The 26,238-nt window shown below is 51.4% G+C and overlaps 1 protein-coding gene across 5 annotated transcripts; it reads right to left on the bottom strand.

The window, feature by feature from the left end:
• Window positions 1-5,053: 5,053 nt before the first annotated feature.
• Window positions 5,054-21,611, bottom strand: ADGRG5 (adhesion G protein-coupled receptor G5). Of its 5 annotated transcripts, XM_022555879.3 has the most exons (13): window positions 21,505-21,607; window positions 20,263-20,574; window positions 16,641-16,742; window positions 16,347-16,425; window positions 15,558-15,714; window positions 14,850-14,966; window positions 14,021-14,137; window positions 12,495-12,647; window positions 11,640-11,761; window positions 11,121-11,389; window positions 10,373-10,511; window positions 7,273-7,550; window positions 6,697-6,893 (listed from the first exon to the last, which is right to left on the bottom strand). In XM_022555879.3, exons 3-13 carry the CDS (start codon window positions 16,702-16,704, stop codon window positions 6,805-6,807), a joined length of 1,584 nt encoding a protein of 527 aa, XP_022411587.1. In that variant the 5' UTR covers window positions 16,705-16,742; window positions 20,263-20,574; window positions 21,505-21,607; the 3' UTR covers window positions 6,697-6,804. The 5 variants fall into 5 exon arrangements, with proteins under 5 accessions (XP_022411585.1, XP_022411586.1, XP_089759278.1 ...); XM_022555877.3 differs by lacking the exon at window positions 10,373-10,511 and having other exon boundaries at window positions 5,054-6,893; window positions 21,505-21,609; XM_022555878.2 differs by lacking the exons at window positions 10,373-10,511; window positions 16,641-16,742 and having other exon boundaries at window positions 5,054-6,893; window positions 21,505-21,611.
• Window positions 21,612-26,238: the final 4,627 nt, after the last annotated feature.

Here is a 26,238-nt window from a genome sequence, read left to right as displayed (position 1 = left end):
CATTACCTGTGAGAGACGTAGAAGTGAGTTTCCATGTCTATGGAGTCTTCCTTTTTTTTTTTTTTGGCTGCACTGCGCAACTTGTGGGATCTTATTTCCCCTACCAGGGATCGAACCAGGGCCTTTGGCAGTGAGAGCTTGGGGTACTAACCACTGGACCGCCAGGGAATTCCCTCCACATCTATGGAGTCTTTAAATACCTCAGGGGACTTCCCTGGTGGTTCAGTGCTTAGGACTCCATGCTTCCACTGCAGGGGGCACCGGTTCAGTCCCTGGTCAGGGAACTAAGATCCTGCAAGCCACACGGCACAGCCAAAAATAAAATACATAACTGAGGTTTTATTGATGGGAAACATAATACCCCTCCCACCACCCCATCTAGTGATTTGTGGTAAAATTGTGGGTCCATGAACCAACCGTTAGTCTTGTCTTCTTAATTCTTCCAATCAACATCAAATTCTTTGATCTTCTCTGGCCTTCACAGAAGAATCTTTTTTTTTTTTTAAATAAATTTATTTATTTATTTATTTTTGGCTGTGTTGGGTCTTCGTTTCTGTGCGAGGGCTTTCTCTAGTTGTGGCAAGCGGGGGCCAGTCTTCATCGCGGTGCGCGGGCCTCTGACTGTCGCGGCCTCTCTCGCACAGGCTCCAGACGCGCAGGCTCAGTAGTTGTGGCTCACGGGCTTAGTTGCTCCGTGGCATGTGGGATCTTCCCAGACCAGGGCTCGAACCCATGTCCCCAGCATTAGCAGGCAGATTCTCAACCACTGCGCCACCAGGGAAGCCCCCACAGAAGAATCTTATACACATTTAAGACAATGGAACTGGAAATCACATCCCCTGGAGTACGAAGTAATCACAGTTCTCTCTCTCTTGCCTAAAAGGTAAATATATATAAACTCAAGGAAAGGGGAACAGTAGTTACTCCAGATGTCTTTTTGGTCTGTAAACTCTTCCAGTTGGCTTTTAAATGCAATTTTAATTGTTGGACTAAAAATGTCCCATGGGTATTCTGTAACTGTTTAATGCACAAATAAACTTAATTTCAAATTTAAAAAAAAAAGTTGGAATCACATCACTCTTCTCAGAAACCAGCTCCCCTTTGCCTTCCAATAAAATCCAAATTCTGGAGCCTCCACTACCCTTCCCCCTCCTCCCCTCTCCCTCCCCAGAGGTGTCTTGAACTTTGTGGCTGTCACTCACTCACTCTGTCTGTAGAGCTTAGTAGAGTATACATGCTTAGATATCATTTGCTTGTGCTGGGTTTAAAACTAAAGAGTATCAAACCATGTATAGTCTCTGGGATTTGAGTTTTTCAACTCAGCACCACGTGTCTTAGATTCACCACGTTGTTGCAGCATTTCTACGATTGCCAGCAGTGCTCTTATGAACACTTTCAGATGTGTACCTAGATACACCTGCAGGGCTTCCTCTCAGATAGGATCCTGGGAGTGGAATGGCTGGGACACAGGTGTGCCACTGTTATCTTTACAGAGGAATGCCAAACTGTTTTTCCACGAGGCTTGAATCACTTTACAGTCCTGACAGCAATTTTGAGAGTTCCTGCTGATCCATATCCCAGCCAACATTTAACAGTGTCAGATGTCGCACTTTTTACCAGCCAACTGGGTAAGAAATAACGTCTCATTGTGGTCTTCCTTTCCATGTCCCTGATCGCTAGTGAACTTAAGATCCCATCATGTTTTCTGGCCATTTCGTCTTTTGTGGAATGCCAGGTCATGGTTTTTGCTCATTTTTCTCTTAAGTTGTTTATCTTTTCTTACTGATCCATAGGGGATCTTGATACCAGCTCTGTGCTTACATCTTTTCCCAGATATGGCTCGTCTTTTCACTTATTTTCATGTGTCTTTTGGGAAACAGAAATTATTTTTAATTTTTAAAAAATTTTATTGGAGTATAGTTGATTTAAAATGTTGTGTTAGTTTCTGATGTATAGGAAAGTGAATCAGTTATACATATACATGTACCCACTATTTTTTAGATTTTTTTTTCCCATATAGGTCATTACAGAGTATTGAGAAGAGTTTGCTCTGCTGTACAGTCGGTCCTTAGTAGTTACCTATTTTATATATAGTAGTGTGCGTATGTCAATCCCAATCTCCCCATTTATCCCTCCCCCCCTTTCCCCCTCGGTAACCATATGTTTGTTTTCTACATCTGTGACTCTATCTCAAACAGAAATTATCTTTAATGTGGTCAGTTGCATCTTTTCATCATGGTTAACACCTTCTTGGTGTTTTCTTTAAGAGTTGTTTCCCCACCCTGAAGTCAGAAAGATATTAACCTATATTTTCTTCACGCAGTATTAAAGTTGTGCTTGTGACATGTAAGTCCTTAATCCATCTAGAGCTGATTCTTTCTTTTTTGGCTGCCCCACGTGGCATACGGGATCTTAGCTCCCCGACCAGGAATCAAACCTGCGCCCCCTGCAGTGGAAGCACAGAGTCTTAACCGCTGCACCGCCAGGGAAGTCCCTAGAGCTGATTCTTGAGTACACTGTAAGGCAGAGATTCAAGTGGACTTTTTCCCCACATATATAACCAATTTTACCTGCTCTACTAAATCACATGGTCCCTCCCGCTCTGGTCTGCCAGCTTCCACTGTCATAAATCAGAGTCCCACACATGCCTCCTCTGTTTCCAGGCTCTCTTTTCCATTCCTTCGGTCAATTTGTTTATCCCAGTGATAAATTTTCAAATATGTGGGGATATTTTAAATTATATTTTTGTTATTACTAACTCCACTGCACTGAGGTCAAAGAATGTGCTCTAATAGCAATTCTTTGAAATTTTTTTGGAGGTTGCTTTCTAATCTAGTATACTATGAAGTTCTGAAAATAGTCCATAAGTGCTTAAGGAGAATCTGATCGTGGGAGACAAAATGCAATTAATGTCCATTATATCAAGTCTGTTGCTTATGTTGTTCAAATCTTCCACGTCTTGGCTAATTTGTTCAGCTTTGCCATCAATAACGAAGAGAAGCGTTTGAAACAGCCCATGCTGCTGGTGGATCTGTCTCCCTAGTCCACCAATTTTTAAAGATTTGTCGAAGTAAATTTGCTGATGATCATTCAATTTTGAAATGACACAGACGTTCATAAGAGAGAGAAGTAACTATTGTCATGGGGGAAGGGCAAAGGCTATGGAGGCGAGAGAAGGCCCCATCCTAGATTTTACAGGTCAGGGGCAGCTTCCTGGTCCAGACACAGGGATATCAGGAGAGGCTGCAAAGCTGAGATCATAAGGGTGTGTTGCCATCTTTCTGCAAATGAAAGACCTGAGGGACAGTGCTCCAGGCAGCTTGTGCCAAGGCCTGGAGGTGAGAAAGGACCTGTTCGGGGAACTTGAAGTATTAATAGTTCAGGGTGGCAGAAGCAAGGAGGATGAGGAAGGAATGGTGGGAGACGGGTGGGAGAAGTGAGCACAGGTCAGACCCCCGGGGTCTTCGAGCTCCGGAGGGGAATTTGACTACAAGGAGGGTTTCAGCAGAGAGGGACATGGTCAGGTTACAGGACGAAAAATTTCCCTCTGGCTTCTGAGTCAAGCTCAGACTGGGAGTGGGGAGGCAGGGAGGCCTGTGAAGAGGCTCTGTGGCAGATGGAGGCTGGTCTGCACCATGGTTGATGGGAGGGGCACCACAAGGCAGAGCCCTTTAGCATCCTGGTGGCAACCTTGGCTGGCAATGGGAGCCCTGGAGGAGGAGGCTCAAGTTGAGTGCAGGGCTCATTCAGTGGGCAGAGGGGTCCCCAGTCAGCACAGGGCGGATCGATTTGAAGGCTTTAGAGTGGACACCTCGGACTCCAGAGCCAATGCTCCTTTCTAAGAGTGTTGCCAGACTTAGCAAAAGAAATAAAGAAAAGAAAAAAATAAATAGATGGAGATCTACAGGATAAAATTTGAATTTCAGATAAACAGTGAACATTTTTTTGTATCTGTCCCTCAAATTGGGCATCCTGTATTTTATCGGGCAACCCTCATTCAACCCTCCTCCCCCCATACACACATTGTCTTTCTGAAAAAAAAACAGCAACAAAGCAACACAGAAACTGCTAGTCTGTGGCCTTTCTCGCTTCGACTTGTCATCCTTCACCCTGGGCCTCCTCGGAGACTCTGGCCCTGAGCAGTGAGCCCTAGGGGCCTCCAGCTCCATCTTCCCACTAAGTCTGGAAGCCCCTGACAGATGGGCCCGGTGCCCAGTCTGGGCAAGGCCAGGACCCCACTGGGAGTGAGGGGAGGGCACCGAGGCCCATCAACGGCTCCCTCAGCCCTGCCCCCCATCTGGTTAGGGCGTTTCCGGGAAGTGGTCCCTGCCCAGCGCCTGAACCCCCAACCAGGCTCAGGGCCACAGAGCTGGGGCCGTTTCCTAGAATTACCAGAACCATTCTGTGTCACTGTGGCCACATCCTCCCTTGGGCAGCCCTGGGCTTGGTAGGATCTAAAAGGCCAGGTCTGGGCTGGGATGGGTCCTAGGCAAGGTTCTGCTTCAGTGGGCTGTGGACCGCTCCCCGGAGCTGCCCAAGAGAGAGGCCGGACATGCCCATGATCCTTGGCACCCGCATTGGGACAGGGGCCCACCCCAAGGCCTGGGGAGCCTAGTACAAGCTAGGGCTGGCCAAACTAGGGGAGCTCGAATGGGGGCTCACATCACCCTGAGAGAGGCAGGGGGACACTCTGCTGGAGTAGGAGTGGGAGAGAGACCTCCTCTGTGGGAAAACTGGAGAGATTTCATGGGAGGCATGATAACTGAGCCCCTGAGAATTTAGATAGATCAGAGGATTTGGGAACCGGGGGGTAAGGGGACAGGTGGCAATGGCCTGGAGCCTGTACCGTGTGAGAAATGTCCCTAAAATAACGAAAGGCCAGCAAGGCTGGACCAAAGGCAGCTCTGGGGAAAGGGGGAGAGGAGGTAGCGCAGCCGAAGGACAGCGGGATATGCTGAGCGAGGAGCTGGGCCTGTGAGGCCGAGCAGACCTGGACCTTAGAGGGTCGGCCTCTGAGACTCAGTTGACACTGTAATAATAATAACAAAATACGAATGATAACAATAACCCTTTACTGAGCACTTACCCTCTGCTACGCCTCTTTATATGGGTTATTTTATTTACCCTTCAAAATAGGTACTACTATTGCCCCATTTTACAGATGGGAAAACTCAGGCACAGAGAGGTGGAGTGGCTTGTCCACAGTCACACAGCTGACAAGTGACAGAGCGGGCACTTGAGTCCAGGCAGTATGCGGAGCCTGCGCCACTCACCAATTAGTGAAGGGCTATTCATAGCAAGAAATGAACAGAGGGCAGAGGATCCCCCTGGGAGAAAAGGGATCCGGCTCCAACTCCCTCCCAGTGACGTTCAAAGTCATTGCAATCTATCTGATGGCCTGGAGCGGGGCCCTGAGAGCCTATCCCTGCCCAGCGCTCTAGTGCCACATATGCCCAGAGCATGAGACCCCAAGAGCCAGAGCGGGTGGCTGCGTTGGGAAAGAGAGAAATGGCTGTGTAGGCAGTGCTAGCACTCCTCCTGCTGGTCGCCCAGCAGGTGCAGTCCTGGAGGCAGAGCCTCTCCATCTGGTGTGTCATATCCACAGACAGGCAACCACAGCATCACCAGACATGGTTTTGGACCCAGTGGCTTCTGACATTGGTCAACAGGGCCCCCTGGTGTGAAGCCTGGGAAAGAGCGCTCGCTTCATGAGTGGTCTCCCACTTGGCCTGACAGGACAGGTCAAGGGCAATGGTGATTTTCTACAACTGCGACAGCTAACAAAACAAACAGGAAGGAAACTGAAATGGGAAGCCTGACAAAAGACTTGTATAATTTATACCAATTTATAAATACTTTAGGTGCCCACCAACTCCAAGAGAACAGACAAACAAGCTTGGGATTTAGAACCCACACCCTCACGCCTACCAGGTGAAATTCAATCCTGCCCAGTCATCAAATAGCCGGATGACTGGAGCTCAGATGGAGGGGAAAGAGGTGCTCCCCTCCCACCTCCAGGAAGCCCTGTGGCCCCAGCTGCTGGTCTTAACGGCCTATGGGGGTCTGGGGAACGCTGGAAGAGGAGCCTCTGGAAAGGACTGGGCTTCCTGATCTTTGGGAAGGGTGGGCTTGGAGTTAGAGTCATCATAATTTGGGGGTTAAAGGAAAAGAGGCCTCAGTTACAGGCTGGTGAGGTCTCACACACTGGGTGGGTCTCTAAGCGCTGGGCTGGGGACCCCCGGCCAAGGCTGACCCTCTCCCGGAGGAAGGAAGCAGGGCTCAGCAGGTGTTTCAAGGGCAGGCCCGGGCCGGGGTGGGGATCCCCACCCCACTATGACCTCGTTCTCCCTGGTGCCATTGAATCTGCATAAAGCTCTGGGATTAGGCAGGACCAGAGCCATCTGCCACCATGTCACAGATGTGGAAACCAAGGGTCAGTGAGAAATGACAGGCCCAAGGTCAGACAGTGAAACTCAGAGAAAGGCATTGAAACGTGGCCTCCTGACTCCCAGGCCAGTGCTCTGGCCATAGGCCTGGCCAGCTGGGCCCAGGCACCAGGGGCAAGTTTGCTGCCCCCAGGTGGGGCTGGACCTGCCCCAGAGCAGAATGCCTGGGGACGGAGAGCAACACGCTGCCCTCTGGGCCTGGGCAAGGCATGGAGGTGGAAAAGGCCCCCTGGAGGTGACAGTGGCCTCTGGTGTCCAGCAGCTGGCCTGCCATCTTCTCGAGTGGAAGCCAGGGCCTCTGGCTGCAGGCAGCCAGAGAAGCTGGGGGCTCCAGGCCAGGAGGTCCAGACAGTCCAGACTACTGCACCATCTGGGAGGAGCTGAATGCCTCCATCTCTGCCTCTGAGCGGCGCCTCTGGGAGCAGAACCACAGGAAGAGGAAGAAACCTGCACGCAAAAGACTGGTTAGTAGAAGCATCGCGGGAACAGCGTGGGGCCTCCTCCAAGATCCAGGCACCTCCTTGGCTGGGGTAAGTGGGGCCTCCCTGAGGCCCAGCAGTAATTCTCAGAAGCCCTTCCTGTTGGAGGCCAGAAGGGACCGGGCGTAGGAGCTGGAGGACCAGCCACCGCTAGCCCATAGGCTGCCTTTGTGCAAATTACAAGGTGGCGCCCCTTCCTATGGGCGGGCGTAGCCCCAAACCGGCTTGTCAGGGCCCAGATTTCAGCCCCTGACTCACCCCCTCAACCTGGAGCCCTTCAGTAGTAAACATGTAGCAGCTGTACACTACCCCCCTGGGGTTTCCTCCACGTCAACCACAGGCCCTACCGTAGAGCGAATTGAAGGTGGTGAAGAGGAAGAGCTGGGGCAGCAGGAAGACACCAAAGGAGAAGAAGGCCAAGATCCAGGTGGTGCCCAGCAGCACGGTGAGGCCCAGCACAGTGACGGTATCCCAGCAGGCCCGGGGGCCCAGCGCCTTCTCCTGCGCCCGCAGTCTGTGCAGGACCCGTAGCGCCCAGGCCAGCACCACCAGGTTGAAAAGGGATGTGAGGCCACCAGAGCCCATGACCAGGACACCGTGCACCCAGGCGTTCCGCACCCAGCATCTGCAGGGGAGGGGCGAAGCGCTGGGGTTGGTGTGGCTCCCAAGACTGGTGGCAGGGAAGCCACGGTCTCCTGGGCCTCTGGACTGCCTCTTGAACCCGGTCCGGTCTTCCGGCTCAGACCCGTCATTTCTTGCCTGACTGCACACGTGGTGAAGTCCTGGGCTCAGCTTTCCAGCCAGGCCACCAGGTAGGACCCACCTGCCACCTCAGCCCCATGCCTGAAGCCTCTGCATGCCTCCTTTACCCTCTCTTACCCACCTGAAAACTCTTTCTCTCCTCCCTTGAACATCTAACCCTTCCCCCTTCCACGCCCAGCCCAACTGTCAACTTATAAGGTATTGATTACATCATTGGTCCATGGTCCTCTTTGCCGGAAACTCCTCCTTCCACCCACCACACGATTATCAACATCTCATCCCCATCTTCGTGCAGCGGTGCCAGGAGCCCCTCCCCACCTGGACTGGGCCCCGGCCCTTCCCTGAGCTGCTGCAACTCGCAGCTTGGCGGAGGGGCGCTCTCCATGTGTGGACTGAGAGCCGGGGGAGCAGCAGGAAAGCTCCGCCGAGGGCAGAGGGAAGGCCAGAGAGGTCCCTGACGGTGGCCCCAGCCCTGGCCCTAGACCCTCCGTGAGGTCTTCACGGCCTCTGCTTCCCCCAAACACCTTCAAGGCAGGTGCTGCCTTTTACCCCATCAGGTCACGTGATTTCCGTGAATCAGCCATGCGATCCTCATGGTGACCCTATGAGGCTTAGAAACGCACACCTGCCTAAGGTGGGACTTGAAGCCCCGTGGTCTAAGCACAGAGCCTGTGCCCCTAACTGTCACGATCACCTGCTCGGGCTCCTTTCACTGCAGTCACAGAGTCCTTGAACATGATTTTGGCGGTTCATCCAAGTGGATGAGTGTGGTGGTGGATCATTCCTTTTCACTGCCAGATGATTTGTCTGACAGGGGTGGCTCTATCGCATTTACTAGTCCGGTGGCCTGTCAGTGGGCACTGGAGTTATTTTCAAGGTTTTTAAAAATCGCTGTTAAAGAAGATGTGCTATATACATACACACACACATAAACACAATGGAATATTATTCAGTCATAAAAAGAAGGAAATCTTGCCATTTGCGACAGCATGGATGGACCTTGAGATCATTATGCGAAGCGAAATAAGTCAGACAAAGAAAGACAAATACCGTATTATCTCACTTACTTGTGGAATCTAAAACAAACAAACAAAAAAACAAGTTCATAGATACAGAAAAGAGACTGGTGGTTGCCAGAGGCCAGGGAGGGGGGGACAGGGTGCAAAACGGGTGAAGGGGGTCAAAAGTTGCAAACTTCCAGTTGTAAAATAAATAAGTCCTGGGGATGTCATGTACAGCATGGTGACTACAGTTAACAATACTGTATTGCAAAATTGAAAGTTGCGAAGAGAGTAGATCTTCAAAGTTCTCATCACAAGAAAAATCAATTCCGTATGTCTGGTGACAGATGTTAACTAGACTTATTGTCGTGGTCATTTGGCAATATATACAACCAAATCGTTATGTTGCACACCTGAGATTAATGAAGTGTTATATGTCAATTATACTTCAATTTAAAAAATAAAACAAAAAATGTAAAAGAATTTTTAAAAAAGACATATATATGTAGTAAGGGTTTTTTAAATGCAGGAGAATAAAAGTCACAAAGTCCAGGGTGAGAGGGGAGAGGGAGAGGTGAGGAAGGCCGGGAAGGAGATGGTTCTTCGGGCGGGAGCTCGCTAACATCCCTGCATTAACGTGCTTCCTGTTCTGTGGAAGCATCACTGCAGTTCTTTTGCCATGTCACGTGTTATACAATAAAAACACACGTTTAAAGAGTCCTAAGTCACACTTGCTCTGAGAAAACACCCCCACCCTCACAGAGAGGAATTAACCCCATCTCAGCCTCACTCCGTGCCCAGAGCCCTCACTTCCCAGAGACTGGGATGGGCAGCGGTTGGGGGCCGGGCTCTAGAGCCAAGTCCCAGCTCTGCCCTCAACTGGCTGGGTCTCCTTGGCCAGGGTTCTTTAGCCGCCTGTGCCTCAGTTTCCCCAACTGTAAACAAGGGCTGACAATGGGGCCTGCTCCTTGCTGTGAGGATTCAGAACCAGCCCTCAGCCGTCCTGAGCTGGTGTCAGCCAGGAGAGGGAAAAAGGCCAGACGGCCAACTGCTGCTGGTGATGGGTCTGCCGGGGGTTGTTAAGCTACTCCCTCTACGTTGACTGTTAGAAACATTTCATCACAAGAAAGAGGTTAATGTCCAAGGGCACGGGAAGGGGCGACAGAGTCTGTCCCGCAAACCGCCTTGGGCCCCCTCCCCACATACACTCTGAACACGGTGCCTGTGGTGTCCCAATCCCCACAATACTCTCTTCTCTGACTAGGAGGGTTGGAGGGCTGGCAGTGCCATGCCAGGCACAGGTCAGGGGGGGCCACAGCCAAGCGCCTGAGTGAAGCACGGAGGTGAGGAGAGAGAAGAGCCAGGCACAGGCTGAGCTCCACCGCAGGGCCTGAGAGCCAGAGGGGCGCTGGCCGCCAGCGGCCGGGAGGGGCAAAGGCCCCCCTGCCCCGGCCTGGCCTTGGAGGCCCATGTGCTTCCTAGAACTAGCATAGAGAGTGAACCCGTCCTGCAGGAGACCTTAGGGATCCAGCAGAAGGGGCGTGGCAAAGACCCCTGGAAACCACGCCCCGTGTAAGCAGTAGTCCCCTCCCTGCCCTGCAGTCAGTGCCCCGCCTACAAGGCACCCTGTCTAGAGCCCCAGGACTAGAGCCAGGGAGGCTGCCGCAGCCCTGAGCGCACTCACATGGACGTGCTCTGGAAGCCCGTGCTGTTCCCCTGGAAGCCCGTGCTGTTCCCCTGGCTGTCGGAGAGTGGGATCCTGTAAGGTCCGTAAACTGAGCTCTTGACGGCAAGAAGGAGCAGTACCAGGAAGGCCGGGACCCCTGAGGGGTGGGACAGAGGCTCAGTATCTGTCAGGAGACCCCAGAGATGGGCTGGTCATGGGTTCCTGGGGCTGCTAAAACAGGATTCCACTGGGCAAGCAGAGGGTGGGGCGAGGGGAGGGAAAGAGATCGCTCTGAGTCCCCAGCCGCTGTCACGTGGTCCAGCCTCAGAGCAATTAGCCTGGTGGTCTTAGAGAAGGCTGATATGAATGAGGGCTCTAGGGTGGAACAGTAGCGGCAGTAGTAGTGGTCACACTGGGAGGTGATGGCTGGAAGGTAATGGGAGAGAGGGTTTGGGAACCGGTGAGGAAAGAGATAATGAAGACGGGCTAGGATGGTGATAGAGACGCTGATGATGGTGGTACCAGAGATGGTGGTGAACACAAGGCTGAGGATGGTGGAGGTGACGGTGGTGTTGGAAGTGGTGGTGATATAGATGCTTTGGAGGTGGAAGTGGTGATAAGAATAGTCATGTAGGAAGCGGCGGTGGGTGCTGGCAGGGATGGTGACCAGTGGTCATGGCAGTGGAGGAGAAAGAGGACAGGAGGGGACAGACGCCCAGTCTGGCTGGAAGCCTCAGGAAGCAAGCGAGAGGGAGACCGTGCTTACCCCAGCCCAGGGCACAGAGCTTGAGCACGTATCGGCGGATGTAGATGTTGTAGACGCGCCCAAGTAGGAGGTAGAGGTTGAAGCCTTCAATGGCCATCCAGGTGAAGCAGCTGAGCAGCCCGTAGTGCAGGGTGGCAGCCAGTGCCACGCATGCTGACTCAGGCACGGGGGGCACGGCCAGCACTGGGCTCAGCAGGAAGGCGACATTGAGGAGTAGCACCGAGGCGTGCAGGTTCACGTGGATGCACGTAACGGAATCACTCGGCTTCCTGTGGGTGGGGGCGTGGCCCTCCGTGACCGGACGTCACCAGGCAGCGCCACCCCCTGGGCTCATAGACGCGTAATGACCGGGACACAGGTCGAGAGGGGCAGGGACCCAACAACAGCCACACGCAAGGAGGCTGGTCTCCTGCTTCCCAGCCTCTGCACTCTGGAAAAGCCCACCTGACTCTGGGGGCAAGAAGGAGGGGTGCTGAGCAGCAGTGGGTGGGCTGGCCCAGCACGAGGGTAGGGGAATACCTGGCAAGGAGGTGCAGCAGGACAGTGAGCAGCGAGGCCACGATGGAGATGCTGCAGCCCACCAGGGAGATGTATGTGAGGGGCGCCAGCAGCTCTGCAGGGACCGGGGCCTGGGAGAGTTGCTGTGGGAGGGAAGGGGGGCCAGAAGCATGGAAATGCCCTCCACTGCCTAAATCAAAGACACCTGCCAAGACCTCAGCTTCAAGCCCCCCTACCCTACAATCCTAGCCATGGTCCTGACTTGAAAACAGCCACAGCAGACACAGTGGCTTTTCTGCCTCCCAACTCCCATCTCCCCTTCCTCCCCTCCCTCACTCCCGCACGTGGGTGGACCCTCCACTTCTCCTACTATGTGTAGTCAGGTGCACCAGGCCTGGCCTATCAGAGCCTTCCCTCCTCCTGCCCACAGTGATTGGTTAAGGGATGGGCATGGGACACACTCTAGGCCTGTGGGACTCAATCCTATGGCTTTGGCTGGCAGAATTCGGTGAGAGAGCTCTCGTTCTACTGACCTGAACCTAGTAGGACATAAAACAGGAAATGCCAGCAGCCATATTATAAGCCCATGGGGAGATCCTGTCTGAGAACTAAGCTAACACAAAGCAAGAACAATTGAGAGACTGAGATAGAGTCCTATCTTGGTGACATTGAGCCCCTAGATCAAGACATGCCTGAAGCCTAACCCAGCCTTTTCGGGAACATGAACCCATAAGGTGTTTTGGTTTTTTTTTTTCCTTAAGCCCATTTGAGTTGGATTTTCTGCCCCCTGCACCAGCTTTTGCCTTTCTCCTCTGTCCTGGATATGGGGCCCTCTGCAGCTCTGACCACCCTCACCCAGGCTAGATGCACACATACCATGAGAACAGCAAAGTAGGTGAGGTGGTTGCAGCGGCAGAGCACCTGGGAAGGTGAGGGCTGCTCTGTGCTACAGCCCTCAGTGCTCCAGGCCCCCCAGTGGTGCTTGCTGGCTCCCTCCTTCCAGAAGACACAGGTCACCGTGTAGTCTTCCTAAGGGGAGATGCTGGAATTGGGTGCATCCAAGGGGTGGAGGGGAGGGCCATGGATCAGGGAGGGTCTGGAAATTGTGGGGGCCAAAGGTGACTCAGCTGCACCCTTGTCAACATTTTACCAGGCACTGGCTGGGCTTTGGCATCAGACAGACCAGATTCCAGCCCCACCTCCCCAACGGACTCTGAGAGTGACCTGGGAAAGTCACAGAGGTTCTCTGAGCCTCAGTTTATTCATCTGCAAAATGCGGTCATTTATACTCAAGTCACAAGGATGGTGGAATAATCAAAGGCAATGAGAAATCTTGAGTGCCCAGTCTGGCCAATATAGTAGGTGCTCTATAATCAATGTCCGCTTTCCCCTCCTCCCCATGGGGAGCAATGACAGTCCAGACCCATCCCAGCAGGGGAGAGAGAGAGTCATCTACAGACAACCCTGACGCCAAGCCCTGTGGGTGGAAAGGTGAGGGAAATGAAACAGGCACTCCATGGAAGACCATGGAGGAAAAGGCAGAGGAGGCCTGAGAAGGGAAGGGACAACCGGGGCCCTGAGGCCTTAGAGGACACAGCAGATTTCAACAGAAGTGGAGCAAGGATGTAACAGGGGCAAAAGCCCAGAAGAATGAAAGGAAAGGACAGTGGAGAAATTGGGAGTGCAGAGCGGTCCTGATGAGGCTGACAGAAGATATGGCCAGACTCTGGGGCTTTTCGGGAATGCCATCAGGGCTTGTGCCCACCCAGCAACCCTTCTTCCTTCTTTCGGCATCAATATCTGTAGTTTCCTTGAGGACCCATCCCTCTCCCAATGACAGGTCAAATGAATCCAGCCCAGTCCCTGGGCCATGTGACCCAGGTCTGGCCAATCTACATGTTCCATCCCCCTGGGCACAGTGATGGGTCAGGGATGGATGACACATGACCCAGCTGGACCTTTAGAATCCGTTATGGGATCCTGGTTTGCACTGGCAAGAAAGAGCCTGCTGAGAAGAGGGGAAGGAGGTCCAGCACTTCAGCTGCCATCTTGCCACAGAGTGGAAAGCCAAGGCGGAAACCATTGTTGAGAGATGGAGACTGAGTCATTATGGCATCATATCTGTGCCTGAAGCTAGAACAGCCCTGGACGTTTCATGTACACGAGCCAATAAGCTGGCTTGAGTTGGTTTTCTATCATGTGCAATTCAAAGAATCCTGATGAATGCAGTGTGTAAAAGCTTCTCTCTCATTTCTTTGGCAGGAATTTTCAAAGTATGATAGATTTAAAGCAGCTTGTTTCTAAGATAGTTCCACAAGTCTGGGTTTGATCAAACCAGTGTTCGACAGGACAGCCACAAGGGGGTAGGGGTGGGGTGGATGTGGGGGTGGCCCCAACAATACCAGGCTTTGGTTGTGCCAGAAGCTGATGTTCACCGGCTCACGGAGGTTGCTCACTTGTCCATGGCTCAGCTGGGCCCCCAGAACATAGTTATTGAGCACAGATGAATTGATGTCTTTCTGGAAGGGCAACAGAAGAAGCACTGACTGGAAGGGACATGAGGAGACCCTGGATGAGGTCCAAGAGCCCCCATTCTCCAGCCCCTCCTCCCTGGATGAGAACAAGCAGCATGGCTTTCACTTGTACGGCTGCGCCAGCCTCACAGCCTTTGCGTATGCTGCCGCCTCCACCTGGAACCCCGTCTTCTCACTACCACCACCGTCACCTCCCATTTGTTAAATGAATTCCAGCCTCATACCCTCCATGTCACCCTACCCTAACTCACTTTCAAAGCCAAGGTTAAAAGGCACCTCCTCCAGAAGCCCTCCGGGACTGCTCATTGGGAACCATCCTGACCCCACCCTGACTCATCCATCCCTTTGAATCTCTATGGTTATAATCAACCTCAAGCTAAAATTAAGTCTCTAAGGTCCTGGTCTAACTGTTGAGATAGAGAGCTCTCTGAGGACAAAGATCTTGTGACCTACTTGTCTATCTCCCATCTAGGGAGAGGCACACAAACAGTAGATTTCTTAGGTCTCGTTTGCACATTATAATCATGCCTCCCTTCCATTTTGCTAAAACAGAGGCCCAGAGAGGGGCACTGATTGACTGAAGTTGCACAGTAGGCTGGTCCCTGCCCAGAGGCCAGGAGGTGGCATGCATGCCTGCAGTGACCCCCCCAAGAAGGAGCCCACATCCATCCTGCTTGGCCTACCAGCAGGCCCTGACCTGGAAAAAGCGGGTGTCGGAGAAGTAGATGCAAATGAGAGTCAGCTCCCTGGGGCGCACCCTGCAGGCATCATGAGTCAGCTCAGCTGGGAACTGCATGGCGAGTGGGACCTGGGCCTGTGGAGAGCCAGAGCTAGGCTACACCTGGTGTCCGAAGCCCCCAGACCCACCACAACACCTTCACTGCTCCCCACTCCCCAGGAAGCCCTCCCAGGCTTGCCCCAAGCCTCTCCTACCTTGGAGCCTCCACCCACAGAACCCTCTCCTGCCAGGCTGCACCTCCACCCAGACTTCCCCCGATCTCAGGCCTTCCCTTCAGGCTGTTCTGGTCTTGAATTTGGGTTATTTATTCCACTCAGCTGGGGCCCTGAAGATGGAGCATCAGCACCCAGGTATTCAGCAGGAATCATACCAGGGCCCTCAAAGGTGTCCCGTTCCCCTGGCCTCTCCCACGACTGCCTCACCCCAGGAACCTGCAAAAGCAGGAAGAGGACACTGCCCCTGAGGGGCCACAAGCACCCCCTTTCCATCATTCACATGAAGAACGTCAACCCCATTTTACAGAGGCGGCAACTCACAGCTATTAAGGCAGAGCCCTGATTGGTGGGAAGGTGGGCGATGGACCCTGGGGAAAGTCCAGACCTTAAACCCCTGGAGGATTTCTGGGGTAGAGGCCCTGGCCACCCCCAATCCCTGGCCACCTCTGACCTGGGGGACCTGCTGCAGAGCAGCACTTCTCAGTGAGAGGCCAGTGAAGTTGCAGCCCAGCTTGAAGGCTAGTGTCTGGATGGTATGCGTCCGCAAAGTGAGGTTATGGCCCCCAAAGCTGGCATTGAGTAGCCTTGACTCTAGGCCATGGATGAGCCTGAAAGTGAGAGAGATGGCCAGAGCCCGGGGTAAGGATGGAGGTGAGTGGGACTCTCCACAGCCTCCCCCATCCCACACCCCTGTCACTCCCACCTCTAGACCTCTGCATACAGTGTTCCTGGCACACTCTCACCTCCCCACCCCACCCATCTCCTTCCATTAACTCTTGTTTGGGTTCCAGTTTGTTGACACCTCCTCCAGGAAGCCTTCCCTGGCAGCTCCCCACTGACTGAAGTGCTCCACAGCCCTATGATTCCCTGGTCAGTCATCAGCATTGGCCTCTCACCCTGAGCTACTAGGCTTTTGGGTCACAGACCCTGGAGAGCCCAGCCCAAGTCTTGGACCCCCTTCCCAGAAAAATGCATGGAGACCCATGATTCTGCACCTGGTTTCATGGCATCCATGGTTAAGGGCCCCCAACCAGACAGTAAACTCAATGAGAACAGGCATGTGTCTATCCCACATCTCCAGAGCTTGGTGCCGGGCACACAGTAGCTACTCAATAAATGAGTGTTGAATAAATGAATTAACAGTCTACACTGGACCAACCCTGGGCCATGGATTCAAGGTGCAAGCTGGGGGTGGAGGCACAGCTGACTCTGGGAGGGAGAGGAGGGACACCCAACTCACTCAGCAAAAGAAGTGAGGCTCCGGCTCCTGGCTGCCATCTCCATTCTCTTCATCCAGCGCAGGATTTCTTGGGATGCCTCTGTGAGGAGAGAGTCAGACATCCGCCTCAGTCTCTGTCTGCAGCTGCCCCGCCTCCCGCCCCATGGCCTCTGGGCCTTCCGCCCCAGCCTCCTGCTGCCCCAGGAGGCCTAAGTGCCCCTTTTCAATCTCCTTTGGTTTGAGGCCTCCCCGCTTCACATCACAGCCAGGGGTCCAGGCTAGGATGGCTCTTGCAGCTCAGCGGAGCCCTCTTACCCTCTGTTCTGCTCTGAGACATCAAGAGGCACAGGCAGAGGAAAAGGGCCCTGCAGCGATCCATGTCCTGTACCGAGTCTCCTCCAAGAACTGGCTCCCACCCTGGAAAAGGTGCATGTCTTTGTCACCTCGGTAAAAGAGCCACCTCTAACTCTAGGCATCTGGCATACCCCAAGAATAGGACGTGCAGCATCTTATTTGATCCTCACTACTCCTGCATTTCACAGATGAGGAAACCGTGGCTCAGAGAGCAAGGCGTCCTGCTTTGCGTGAGGCTGCCTGAAGCCACGTCTCTGTTACTCCAGAGTCCTTGACCATTTGCAGCTCTGCCTGAGACACATCCTCCTCCCCAAACATGGTATCTCTGGGGGCCTCCCCAGGGCTCTGATCTTACCCAGGGGAACATTGGGAGTTGCTTGTCATTAATCCTGTCCAGCCCTGTCGTTCACCCACCATGTGACTTCGGGCAAGAATCTGTCCCTCTCTGATTAAACTGCCAGGAGCAGCAGCTGGGGGAATCCGAAAGTTGGAGCAGAGAAAAAGACGAGAACTAAGAGTTTCAGGAGAAGGCTGGTTTTGATGACAATCGTGGGAGGTCAGAGGCCACCAAGAATCACAGCAGCTGGATGACATCGGGAAAACCACTGCCTTTGTCCACAAAGAATTCCCCCAAAGCACATTTTAAAGTATAATGGGGTTTGAACATATTGTTAAGTACTGTGTTCAACACTTACTTTGCAACCTTCTCTTCATTTTCACTTATTTTTGTGACTGCCAGAATCTACGGCAGCTGTTAGCTATGAATTAAGATGTCAGGTTCAAATTTGCGAAAATAAATCCAATGTTTTGGTTTAAAAAAAAAAAAAAGAATCTGTCCCTCTCTGCCCTCATTTCCCTCGGTTTTAAAATTAACTAATAGGGACTTCCCTGGTGGCACAGTGATTAAGAATCCGCCCACCGATGCAGGGGACGTGGGTTTGATCCCTGGTCCAGGAAGATCCCACATACCGCAGAGCAACTAGGCCTGTGCGCCACAACTACTGAGCCTGCGCTCTAGAGCCCAGGAGCCACAGCTACTGAGCCTGCATGTCACAACTATTGAGCCCAGGTGCCACAACTACTGAAGCTCGCGCAACTAGAGCCCGTGCTCCACAACGAGAAGCCACCGCAATGAGAAGCCCACGCACCGCAAGGAAGAGTAGCCCCCGCTCACCGCAACTAGAGAAAGCCCGTGTGCGGCAATGAAGACCCAATGCAGCCAAAAATAAATAAATAAAATTTTTTTTAACGTTAAAATGAACTAATAAACTTCTGCTTAAACATAGCAAATTTATGCCTACCCCCGAAACTCCACTAAAATGAGAGTGAATGAATAAAACAGACACAAAGCCACGAAAGACAGAATAATGGGAAAGGAGACAACAGCAGATGAGAGATATCAGTGAAACTTTGGAGGCCACAAAGCAGGTGGCCACCTGCTTAAAAAAACAAAAGTTAGCAGACCATAAGATGTTGAACCCAAGCGCTTGCAGTAAGGAGAGGTGAATACAGCGGGTGGGGGGATCGGGGAGGGGACATGGGGAAGCCAGCTAGGTCAAGCCTCACAACTGTGGGAACACTTGAGCGCTGGAGGCATCGGGAACCTCTGAAGGTGGGATGAAGGGTGAGGCTAAAAATGGGGGCCTGCTGGTTGTGAGTTTTTAAAATGACCAGCTGGGTCCCCAGATCTCCTCTGCCACCTGGAGCATCCAGGAACCTTCCTCACCACCCTTGCATCCTCAACCCTACCCTCCAACACAAAGTACATTCCCTGCAGACAGTGCACCAGAGAGAATCTGCAAGGTGCCATTCTGGTACAGGAAAATTAAGCCATATCCCCTCCCCACCTCCTCCTCCAATCAGCTTCCAGAAGACTGCCAGCAGCCAGGCAATGATGCTTCAAGGCAGGAGAAAATTCTTCTCCGAAGAACTGACCATTCTAAGAAAAGTATCCTGTAGCTACTGACATTTTGGTGCTCCTTGATAAAACAGCCAGGACCAAGCTTATGGTGAAGCTTCACCAGTCACCAAGCCCTACCAGGCACTTAAGTTTTTTGTTTTTTTTTTTTTTAACGCACACACATAGTTTATTTATTTTCAATTAATTTAATTAATTTATTTATTTTTGGCTGCATTGGGTCTTCATTGGTGCGCACTGGCTTTCTCTAGTTGTGGCGAGCGGGGGCTTCTCTTTGCAGTGGCTTCTCTTGTTGCAGAACTTCATAGCAGCCTTATTCGCAATAGCCCCAAATTGGAAACAATTCCAATGTGCCTTCAATGGGTGAATGGTTACACAACCTCAGGTACATCTGTACCATGAACTACAACTCAGCAATTAGAAAAATATACTGTTACTCACAACTTGGATGGGTCTCAAGGGAAAGCCAATCTCGAAATGTTGCATACAGTATGATTTGATTTATATGACATTCTTGAAATAACAAAATTATAGAGACAGAGAACAGATTAGTGGTTGCCAACAGTTAGGGATGAGGGTTGTTTCTGTAAAGGAGCAGCACTAGGGAGCCTTGTGGCGATGGGACAGTTTTGTATCTTCATTGTGATGGTGGTGACAAGAATCTACACGTCATAAAATTGAATAGAACTAAACACACACACACACACACACACACACACAAATCAGTGCATAAAAACTGATGAAATTGAATAAAAGCTGTGAATTGTACCAAAGTCAATTTCCTGGTTTTGATATTGTACCTTAGGTGTGAAAGATGTTACCATTGAAGAAGACTGGATGAAACGCGCACAAAACCTTTTTTGCAACTTCCTGTGAATTTTTCATTTTTTCAAAATTAAAAGTTAAAAAAATGTAGTACGATGGATTGCCATTTCACTATTAAGAATTATGATGTAAATAGCCACATAGAAGAGGAGCACAGCATATCATTGAGCGGAAAGAACAGGTTAAAAATAACACATATAATATAACACATATAAATAAATAAATAAATAAAAGAGAATAAAGACTTTGGAGTCATAGAGTGCTGGGTTCTTATTTATTTGGCTATTAGGTTATTTATTTGGCTGTGTTACCTTGGGCAATTCACTTACCCTCTCAGAACCTCAGCAACTGAGGGAAAAGATTTGGGGGGGACAAAGGAAACCACTGAATGAAACCATTTGGAATGTTTCAGGTGAGAAAACTGAGAACCCGAGAGTGTAGAAAAGACCCCCTCACAGTACGAATGGGGAAACTGAGGCCCAGACAGTGATGTGGATTTGACCTCCAGGGTCTGGACCCTAAGACGGGGTCCCCAGGCCCTTGGCCATGCTTCTGCCAGCCATACACAGAGGGAAGAGGAGCTTAACCCCACCCTGCAGCTGGGGAAATTAAGGCCAAAGCAGAAGTGACATCCCCCCCACCAAGCACCCAAAGAGAAGCTGTGGTTTCCACCCCCTTTCCCAGGAGCAACCACAATCTTCACTTCTGCTTGCAACCTCCAACATCCCCCGCCTCATCTTTTCAGAGAGACCACCACTCACCATTACCTCACACCCTCAGCCATCTCCTTCTTTTTGCGATTTGCTATTTGGGGTCCTCTAGAAAACAGAAATCCCTTACCTGACTCTCAAGAAGGTTCCATTGACCGTGGCAAAACTGAATACCACACAAGGGTTTTCCCGGGGTTCTTCAGCAGGCCAGTGGGCAGCCGAAACGCAAACCCAGACTCCAAGTCAAGTGCTTTCTCCCACAATGCACTGCAGCCTCCTAAAGATGCCCTGGTGGCTGAGTTGCTGTATGGATGAGGCGACAAGTGGAGAGCAGAACAGAGCCTTCAGAAGATGTAAATTCGATAACTAGTTCCAGTATTCAGCACTTGAGGTCTGACCTTAGGCAAGGAACTTGAGCTTTCTGTGCTTCAGGTTTTCTCATCTGTAAAATGAGGCCAAGGTCATCTATTTCCCAGGGAGAGAGACTCAAACAACCATTTCCATGATCCACACTCCAGGGAATCTAAGGCTCTGACCCAAGGTTGCCAGCCAGGACTACACTCGGCGGGAGAGCTCGGAAGCCCTGCCTTCCTATCCAGAGCTGGCTGTGCCCACCCTCTCCCCAACAGCACCAGGCTCCACTGAGCCACTGCATTCCTGGATAGGGCCCCACCTGCCCCTCCCAACAACTGCTCTTGCCAACCAAAGGCTGAAGTCCCTACTTCCGGCCTCCCCCTGGCCTGGGTGAAAAGTGAACCTGTGGTCTCTGCAGGAAAGTCCTGACAGGTGCCATTATCAGCCCCATTTCACAGGCAGGGAAAAGGAGGCTCCACCAGCACCCAACAGGGGGTCTGTGACCCAGCCAGGTCCAGAGCCTTTGCCTGAGAACACACTGTCCCCAGGCTCCCTTCCAGGTCACTCAGAGGAACCGCATCTGCTCTGATTTGCCCAACATAAACTCTGTGCCAGGCCGTCACCTCTGTCACCTGAGGTGCAGGTTACTGGACTAGCCCCATTTTACAGATGAGGAAACTCAGGTGCAGAAAAGCAAAGTTCAATAACTTGCACCAGGCCACATGGGGTAGGGGGGTGGGGGGGATAAATATTTGAGCCCAGCACCCAACCACTCCTTAATTTAAATGCCTTTTTTCAAAAACATAGATCTGTACATTCCTGAGATTTGGGGTTGTCATCAGGGGCCCAGGAACTGGTGAAGGGAATGAAGGTGAGTCCCCACCTTGCGGCTCCACGGATGTCACCAGTCCAGCAACCACCCAGGCAGGGGCGTGCCCAGTGCCTGCTAGGGAACCCAAGGGTCAGGACAGAATCTGGAGGGAGTGGGGCATGGAAAGACCCAGACCGAGGGGCTGACCTGTGCAGCTGCTGTTGTCTCACCGCCGTCTCGCCGCCTTCTGCACGAAGAAGGGGAAGTTGGGGACCTCTGTGCTGCGGGCAGGCGACCTCCCTGCCCCTGCACTTCTCTCTGCTCTCTTCACCCAATAGCTGCACTGCACGCTCCCACTTCCCTTCTTCCTTCACTGGAAGAAGGCTATTTGTTACTTCTGAGCCGATAGCCACTCCCAGCTCACCCCTTGATCTCACCCCCTCAGGGCCTGCCTGCAGCACTTCCTTCGGGCAGCTGCACATTTGCAGAGATGCTGGGCGTCCGTGGGGAGAGGGAGGAGGGCTGGCCAATGTGGCATCCAGCGGGGTCCAAGACCCACTCAGCTCTGTGCCCTTGGGCAAGAGACGTCGCCTTTCTTGGCCTCAGTTTCCCCTTGTGCAGGAAAGGGAGAATGATCCCTGCCTGACCTAATGATCAATGAGATGGATGATGGCAAGGACCTCAGGCAAGGGCTGGGTCACGCTGCCTGGGTTCAAATCCCAGGCCCACCATTTCCTGGCTGGGTAACTTTGGGCACGTGACGGAAATTCTCTGAACCTCAGTTTCCCCTCTGTAAAATGGAGACAATGACAGTACCACTTCATGGGGTGGTGTGGGGCTTATCAAGGGTAATGCTGCAGAGTCACCGGAAGTGCTCCGTGAAGCCCTCAGGTTTCACAGATGGGGTGCCTGAGGCCTTGGGAGGACAAGAGTTACCCAGTGCAGAGCCCTTTGGAGAAAGGGCTCACTGGGAGCAGAGCTCAGAAAACATGGCCAGAACTGTGAGGCTGGAAGGCTGGCCAGCTTCTCCTTGAGCCAGGGGTCTGGACCAGCCTGTCCTACATCAGTCACCTCGTCCACAGAACCCTAAGCAACAGGGGGAAGTGTCTGTGTGTGTTGGTGGGGAGACAGGGTGCTCTCTCTTGCCAGGGCTCCAGCCAGACTCCCTGGGAAAATTCTGACTCAAGAATGTGCTTTTCTACCCCCAGGGCTGTGGTGGGGATGCAGCAACAGGGAGAAAGAAGCAGGTCCCAACATGGTCTCCCTCTTCTCTGCCCCAACACTGGAGGCCTTGCTGTATCTGCTCAAGCACAGCCCACAGGTAGCTCAGGTGGCCTCTGTGCGGGGAAGGAGGGGAGCTGCTCCTTGCAGGGCAGGGAGATTTAGGGGAGGCGCAGGCCCACCCCAGCTGCAGTGCAAAGACTTTGCAGGGACACCCGTGTGTCTGTGCCCTGACCCCTCGGCCACACTCCTACTGGGTGACTTGGACAAACTCTTGCCCTCCTCCACACTTTGGTTTTCTGTGGCCATGATGAAGCCCTTGACCTCTAGGCCCTTCCTTCCTTTCCAAGGTCTCCTGGCCACCTCTAGGGTTACAACGCCAGCAGCTGCTCTCAGGGCCCAGGAGGAAGCCCTGCTCACCCCAAAAGCCCCGCTATTTTCCATCCTGGATCTGTGCTAGCCTTACTATGCACCGCCTCAATTGGGGGTGCCAGTTACATAACCCTGCCCTCCAGATCCTGGAACTCACTGCCAAGGCACTCCCCAGCTCAAAAGCCAGCAGTGGCTCCCATTGTCTTCATGGTCTAGCCCCATCCAACTTCTACTTCCAGCCAGTTCGGGATGTGCTTGCCATGTTCATCCCCATCTCCCTGCTCTGTTCCTGCTCTGACACACACATACCTGGGTGGCACGCTAGCTCCTCTCCATCCCTTAGGGCCCAGTCCTGCCTACTCTGGGAAGCCTTTCCTGACTCCAATTCCCCTATAAAACATTCCAGATGCTTCCGCTTTAGGAGGTGTGTCAGGTCCTTGTTCAGTCCCCCTGGCAGGGAGGAAGGCAAGCCACTTCCCACTCCCCAGCCTGGGAGAGCCACACCCCAGCCCTAGTGAAGTGTCCCTCCACATGGGGGCTGCTCCCCCGGTGATCTGTGAGAGGGCAGTAAGTGGCACCCCGGACAGGCCTTTAGATAAACTACTGAGTCACACCATGAAAAAGTCATTTACTTTTCAGTCTTTCTCAATCCCAGTGGCAACCAGAAGCACCCATTTAGAATTAAATTGTCTCTAACCTCTTTCTACCACTGCCTTCTGTCCTTTTGATTTTCATTCTTCAACCTTCTATTGGACATAGAAAACAAGACACCTGATTTTTAGTGATTTTTTATTGTGGCAAAATATGCAAGAAATTTACCATTTTAGCCATTTTTAAGTATACGGTTCAGTGGCATTAAGTACATTCATATTGCAACCATGGCCACCTTTCATCTTCAGAGCTTTTCCACCTCCAGAAACTGAAACGCTGCACCCATTAAACGCTAACTCCCCATTCCCCACTCCCTACAGCCCCTAGTAACCACCACTCTACTTTCTGTCTCTGTTTGGCCCTAGGAACCTCATTTAAACGGAATCATACAATATTTGTCCTTTTGTGACTGGCTTGTTTCACTTAACACGATGTCCTTATGGTCAATCCATGCTGTAGCATATGTCAGAATTTCCTTTCTTCTTAAGGCTGAATAATATTCCTTTGAATGTATAGAGCACATTTTGTTTATCCATTCATCCACCAACAGACACTAGGGTTGCTTCTACCTTCTGGGTATTATGAATAATGCTCCCATGAACATGGGTGTACAAATTGTATCCCTTTTTAACAGAGAGAAAGTTTCTAGCTAGACTGATGATGTTGTTTATTTTTATGACTTTCTTCTAGTTACAGCACCTGACAACAGATTTCCTATTTAGCCTAAAATACACATCTGTCCTGAAAAAAGTGAAATGATTGAAAGAAAAACACTAAGTAAATAATAGCACAAGTGCTATATGTTGATGGCAAAAAGTGGCGGCAGAGACACAGGCCAGAGAACTGCGGAAGTGTGGGAAATACTAACACAAGCCTCAATCAAAACCCTCCTGTGCTAAATTGGGGAAAGAAGCCCCTCAGGGGCCACTGGGAGGCTGACACCAGATTAGCGCTGCATCCAGGAGACTGCCAGGAGGCGTGGTTTTAGCAAAAGGAATGAGAATGGGAAAACTGAAAGTCAGATCTGGGCTCTGAGACCTCCCAGCCGTGTGACCTGAGTCTGTCACCGGGCTTCTGATCTGAGGATCACCTTTCTCACTGTGAGATGGTGGTAACAACACCCAGCTCATAGGAGGGCTATAAGACTGAGTTAATTCATGTGAACTCCCAACCCTATGGTCAACACACAGCTAGGGTCTATGAGCGGGCAGCTCTCCTCACCTCACCCCCTGCAAGAGACACCCCAGGACAGTATATTTGTTTCTTTTCTTGAGAGAGAGCCCTATTGTGATGTTGTTATAATTGGGGCTTAGGTTCATCATCAACTCAGCCTCCTCCACCTTCAGTATCTGTATCCCCACCTCCAGAAAACTCTGGTAAAGAACTCTAGACTCTTGGTCATGGCTGTCCTTACTGGCTGTGAAACTTTGGGTAAGCCTGAGCCAAGAGCCTCAATGAGCATTTCCCCAAGTTTAAAATGGGGATGTTCCAGTCCTCTGAGTACTCAATATCTGAATCTCTCAGGTCCAAAGTACACACAGTAAGCAAAGGCCAGCCACTGCAACATTTACAGGTTCCCTCTCAACCACCACATATCCCCACCCCAATCAGTCCCTAGCTGACTGTCAGATGCTATTAACATTTAACCACGCAAATACAAAGCAAATGGTTATGAGTGAAACTGCAAATCTTGCAAAAAGCGTGAGATTTCATGAAGTTGATGGAAGTGATGCCGTGGAAATGGAGCAGCAGCTGACCACAGAGGAAGAGAACTTCTGTAAGAGAAATGACCAAGAACTTCCAGAGAGAACTGTTTGACTATCAAAGGATTCATAGTGAGCCTTGGGAGTGAAACCCCAAATACTTCTGCAAAAACTGATCCTCTTGCTGCAAAGAGCCGATACTTTGTTCATTCTAATGCATGCATGATTGCAACCATAATCTAAACACAGGCATACCTTGGAGATATTTCAGGTTTGGTTCCAAGTCACCACAGTAAATCAAATATTGCAGTAAGTCGAGTCACACGAATTTTTTGGTTTCCCAGTGCATGTAAAAGTTATGTTTACACTATACTGTAGTCTAGTAAGTGTTCAATAGCATTATGTCTAAAAAAACCTTTTTAACTTAAAAATCTTTATTGCTAAAAAATGCTAACCATCATCTGAGCTTTCAGCAAGTCATAACCTTTTTGCTGGTGGAAGGTCTGAAATATTTTGAGGGTTATCAAACGGTGACACAGAGACTCGAATTAAGCACATGCCGTTGGTGCCAACAGACTCGCTCTAGACAGGGTTGCCACAAACCTTCAATTTGTTAAAACAAAACATCTTGTGAAGGGCAATAAAAAGAGATGTGTCTCTACTGTTAATTACCGGTTCAAACTAATTTATCTTCTTCATTTTTAGTTTCTTTTCCCATGTAAAGTCCCAATACAGCAATATACCTCTCTGAACTTCCGGTCCTCTTTTTAGACGGATTCACCTCAGTGGCCTTCCAGCGGACAGGATGTGGTAAGAACAGGGCCACCAGGCGCCCGCCTCCCCATCTCGCCAAAACCGAAGACACCCACTCCCAACGGAGGAAGTCCCAAAGTGGCAGGGAGCACGCAAGGGCCCCAGAAGGTAATTGCCCGGGACCGCCCCGTCAGCTGCGGCCCTACCCTTCGCAGGAAGTATCCTGGCACATCAGAGAAAA

The sequence above is a fragment of the Delphinapterus leucas genome, chromosome 20 (assembly GCF_059928025.1).
Source record: "Delphinapterus leucas isolate spDelLeu-1000000601 "Yukka" chromosome 20, BTC_Dleu_Yukka2, whole genome shotgun sequence".
NCBI lineage: Eukaryota > Metazoa > Chordata > Mammalia > Artiodactyla > Monodontidae > Delphinapterus > Delphinapterus leucas.
The sequence above is the reverse complement of the archived record's forward strand: the minus strand, read 5'-3'. Positions and strand labels throughout refer to the sequence as shown.

Excerpts from the sequence above, each read along its gene's own strand:
- ADGRG5 (XM_022555877.3), bottom strand. The coding sequence starts at position 16,704 with ATGGATCGCTGCAGGGCCCTTTTCCTCTGCCTGTGCCTCTTGATGTCT. Across the intron at positions 11,390-11,639 it reads CTGCTGCACCTCCTTGCCAG|GAAGCCGAGTGATTCCGTTA; the intron begins GTATTCCCCTAC and ends CCCCACCCACAG. Across the intron at positions 7,551-11,120 it reads GCTCTGTGCCCTGGGCTGGG|ATGCTGGGTGCGGAACGCCT; the intron begins GTAAGCACGGTC and ends CCTCCCCTGCAG.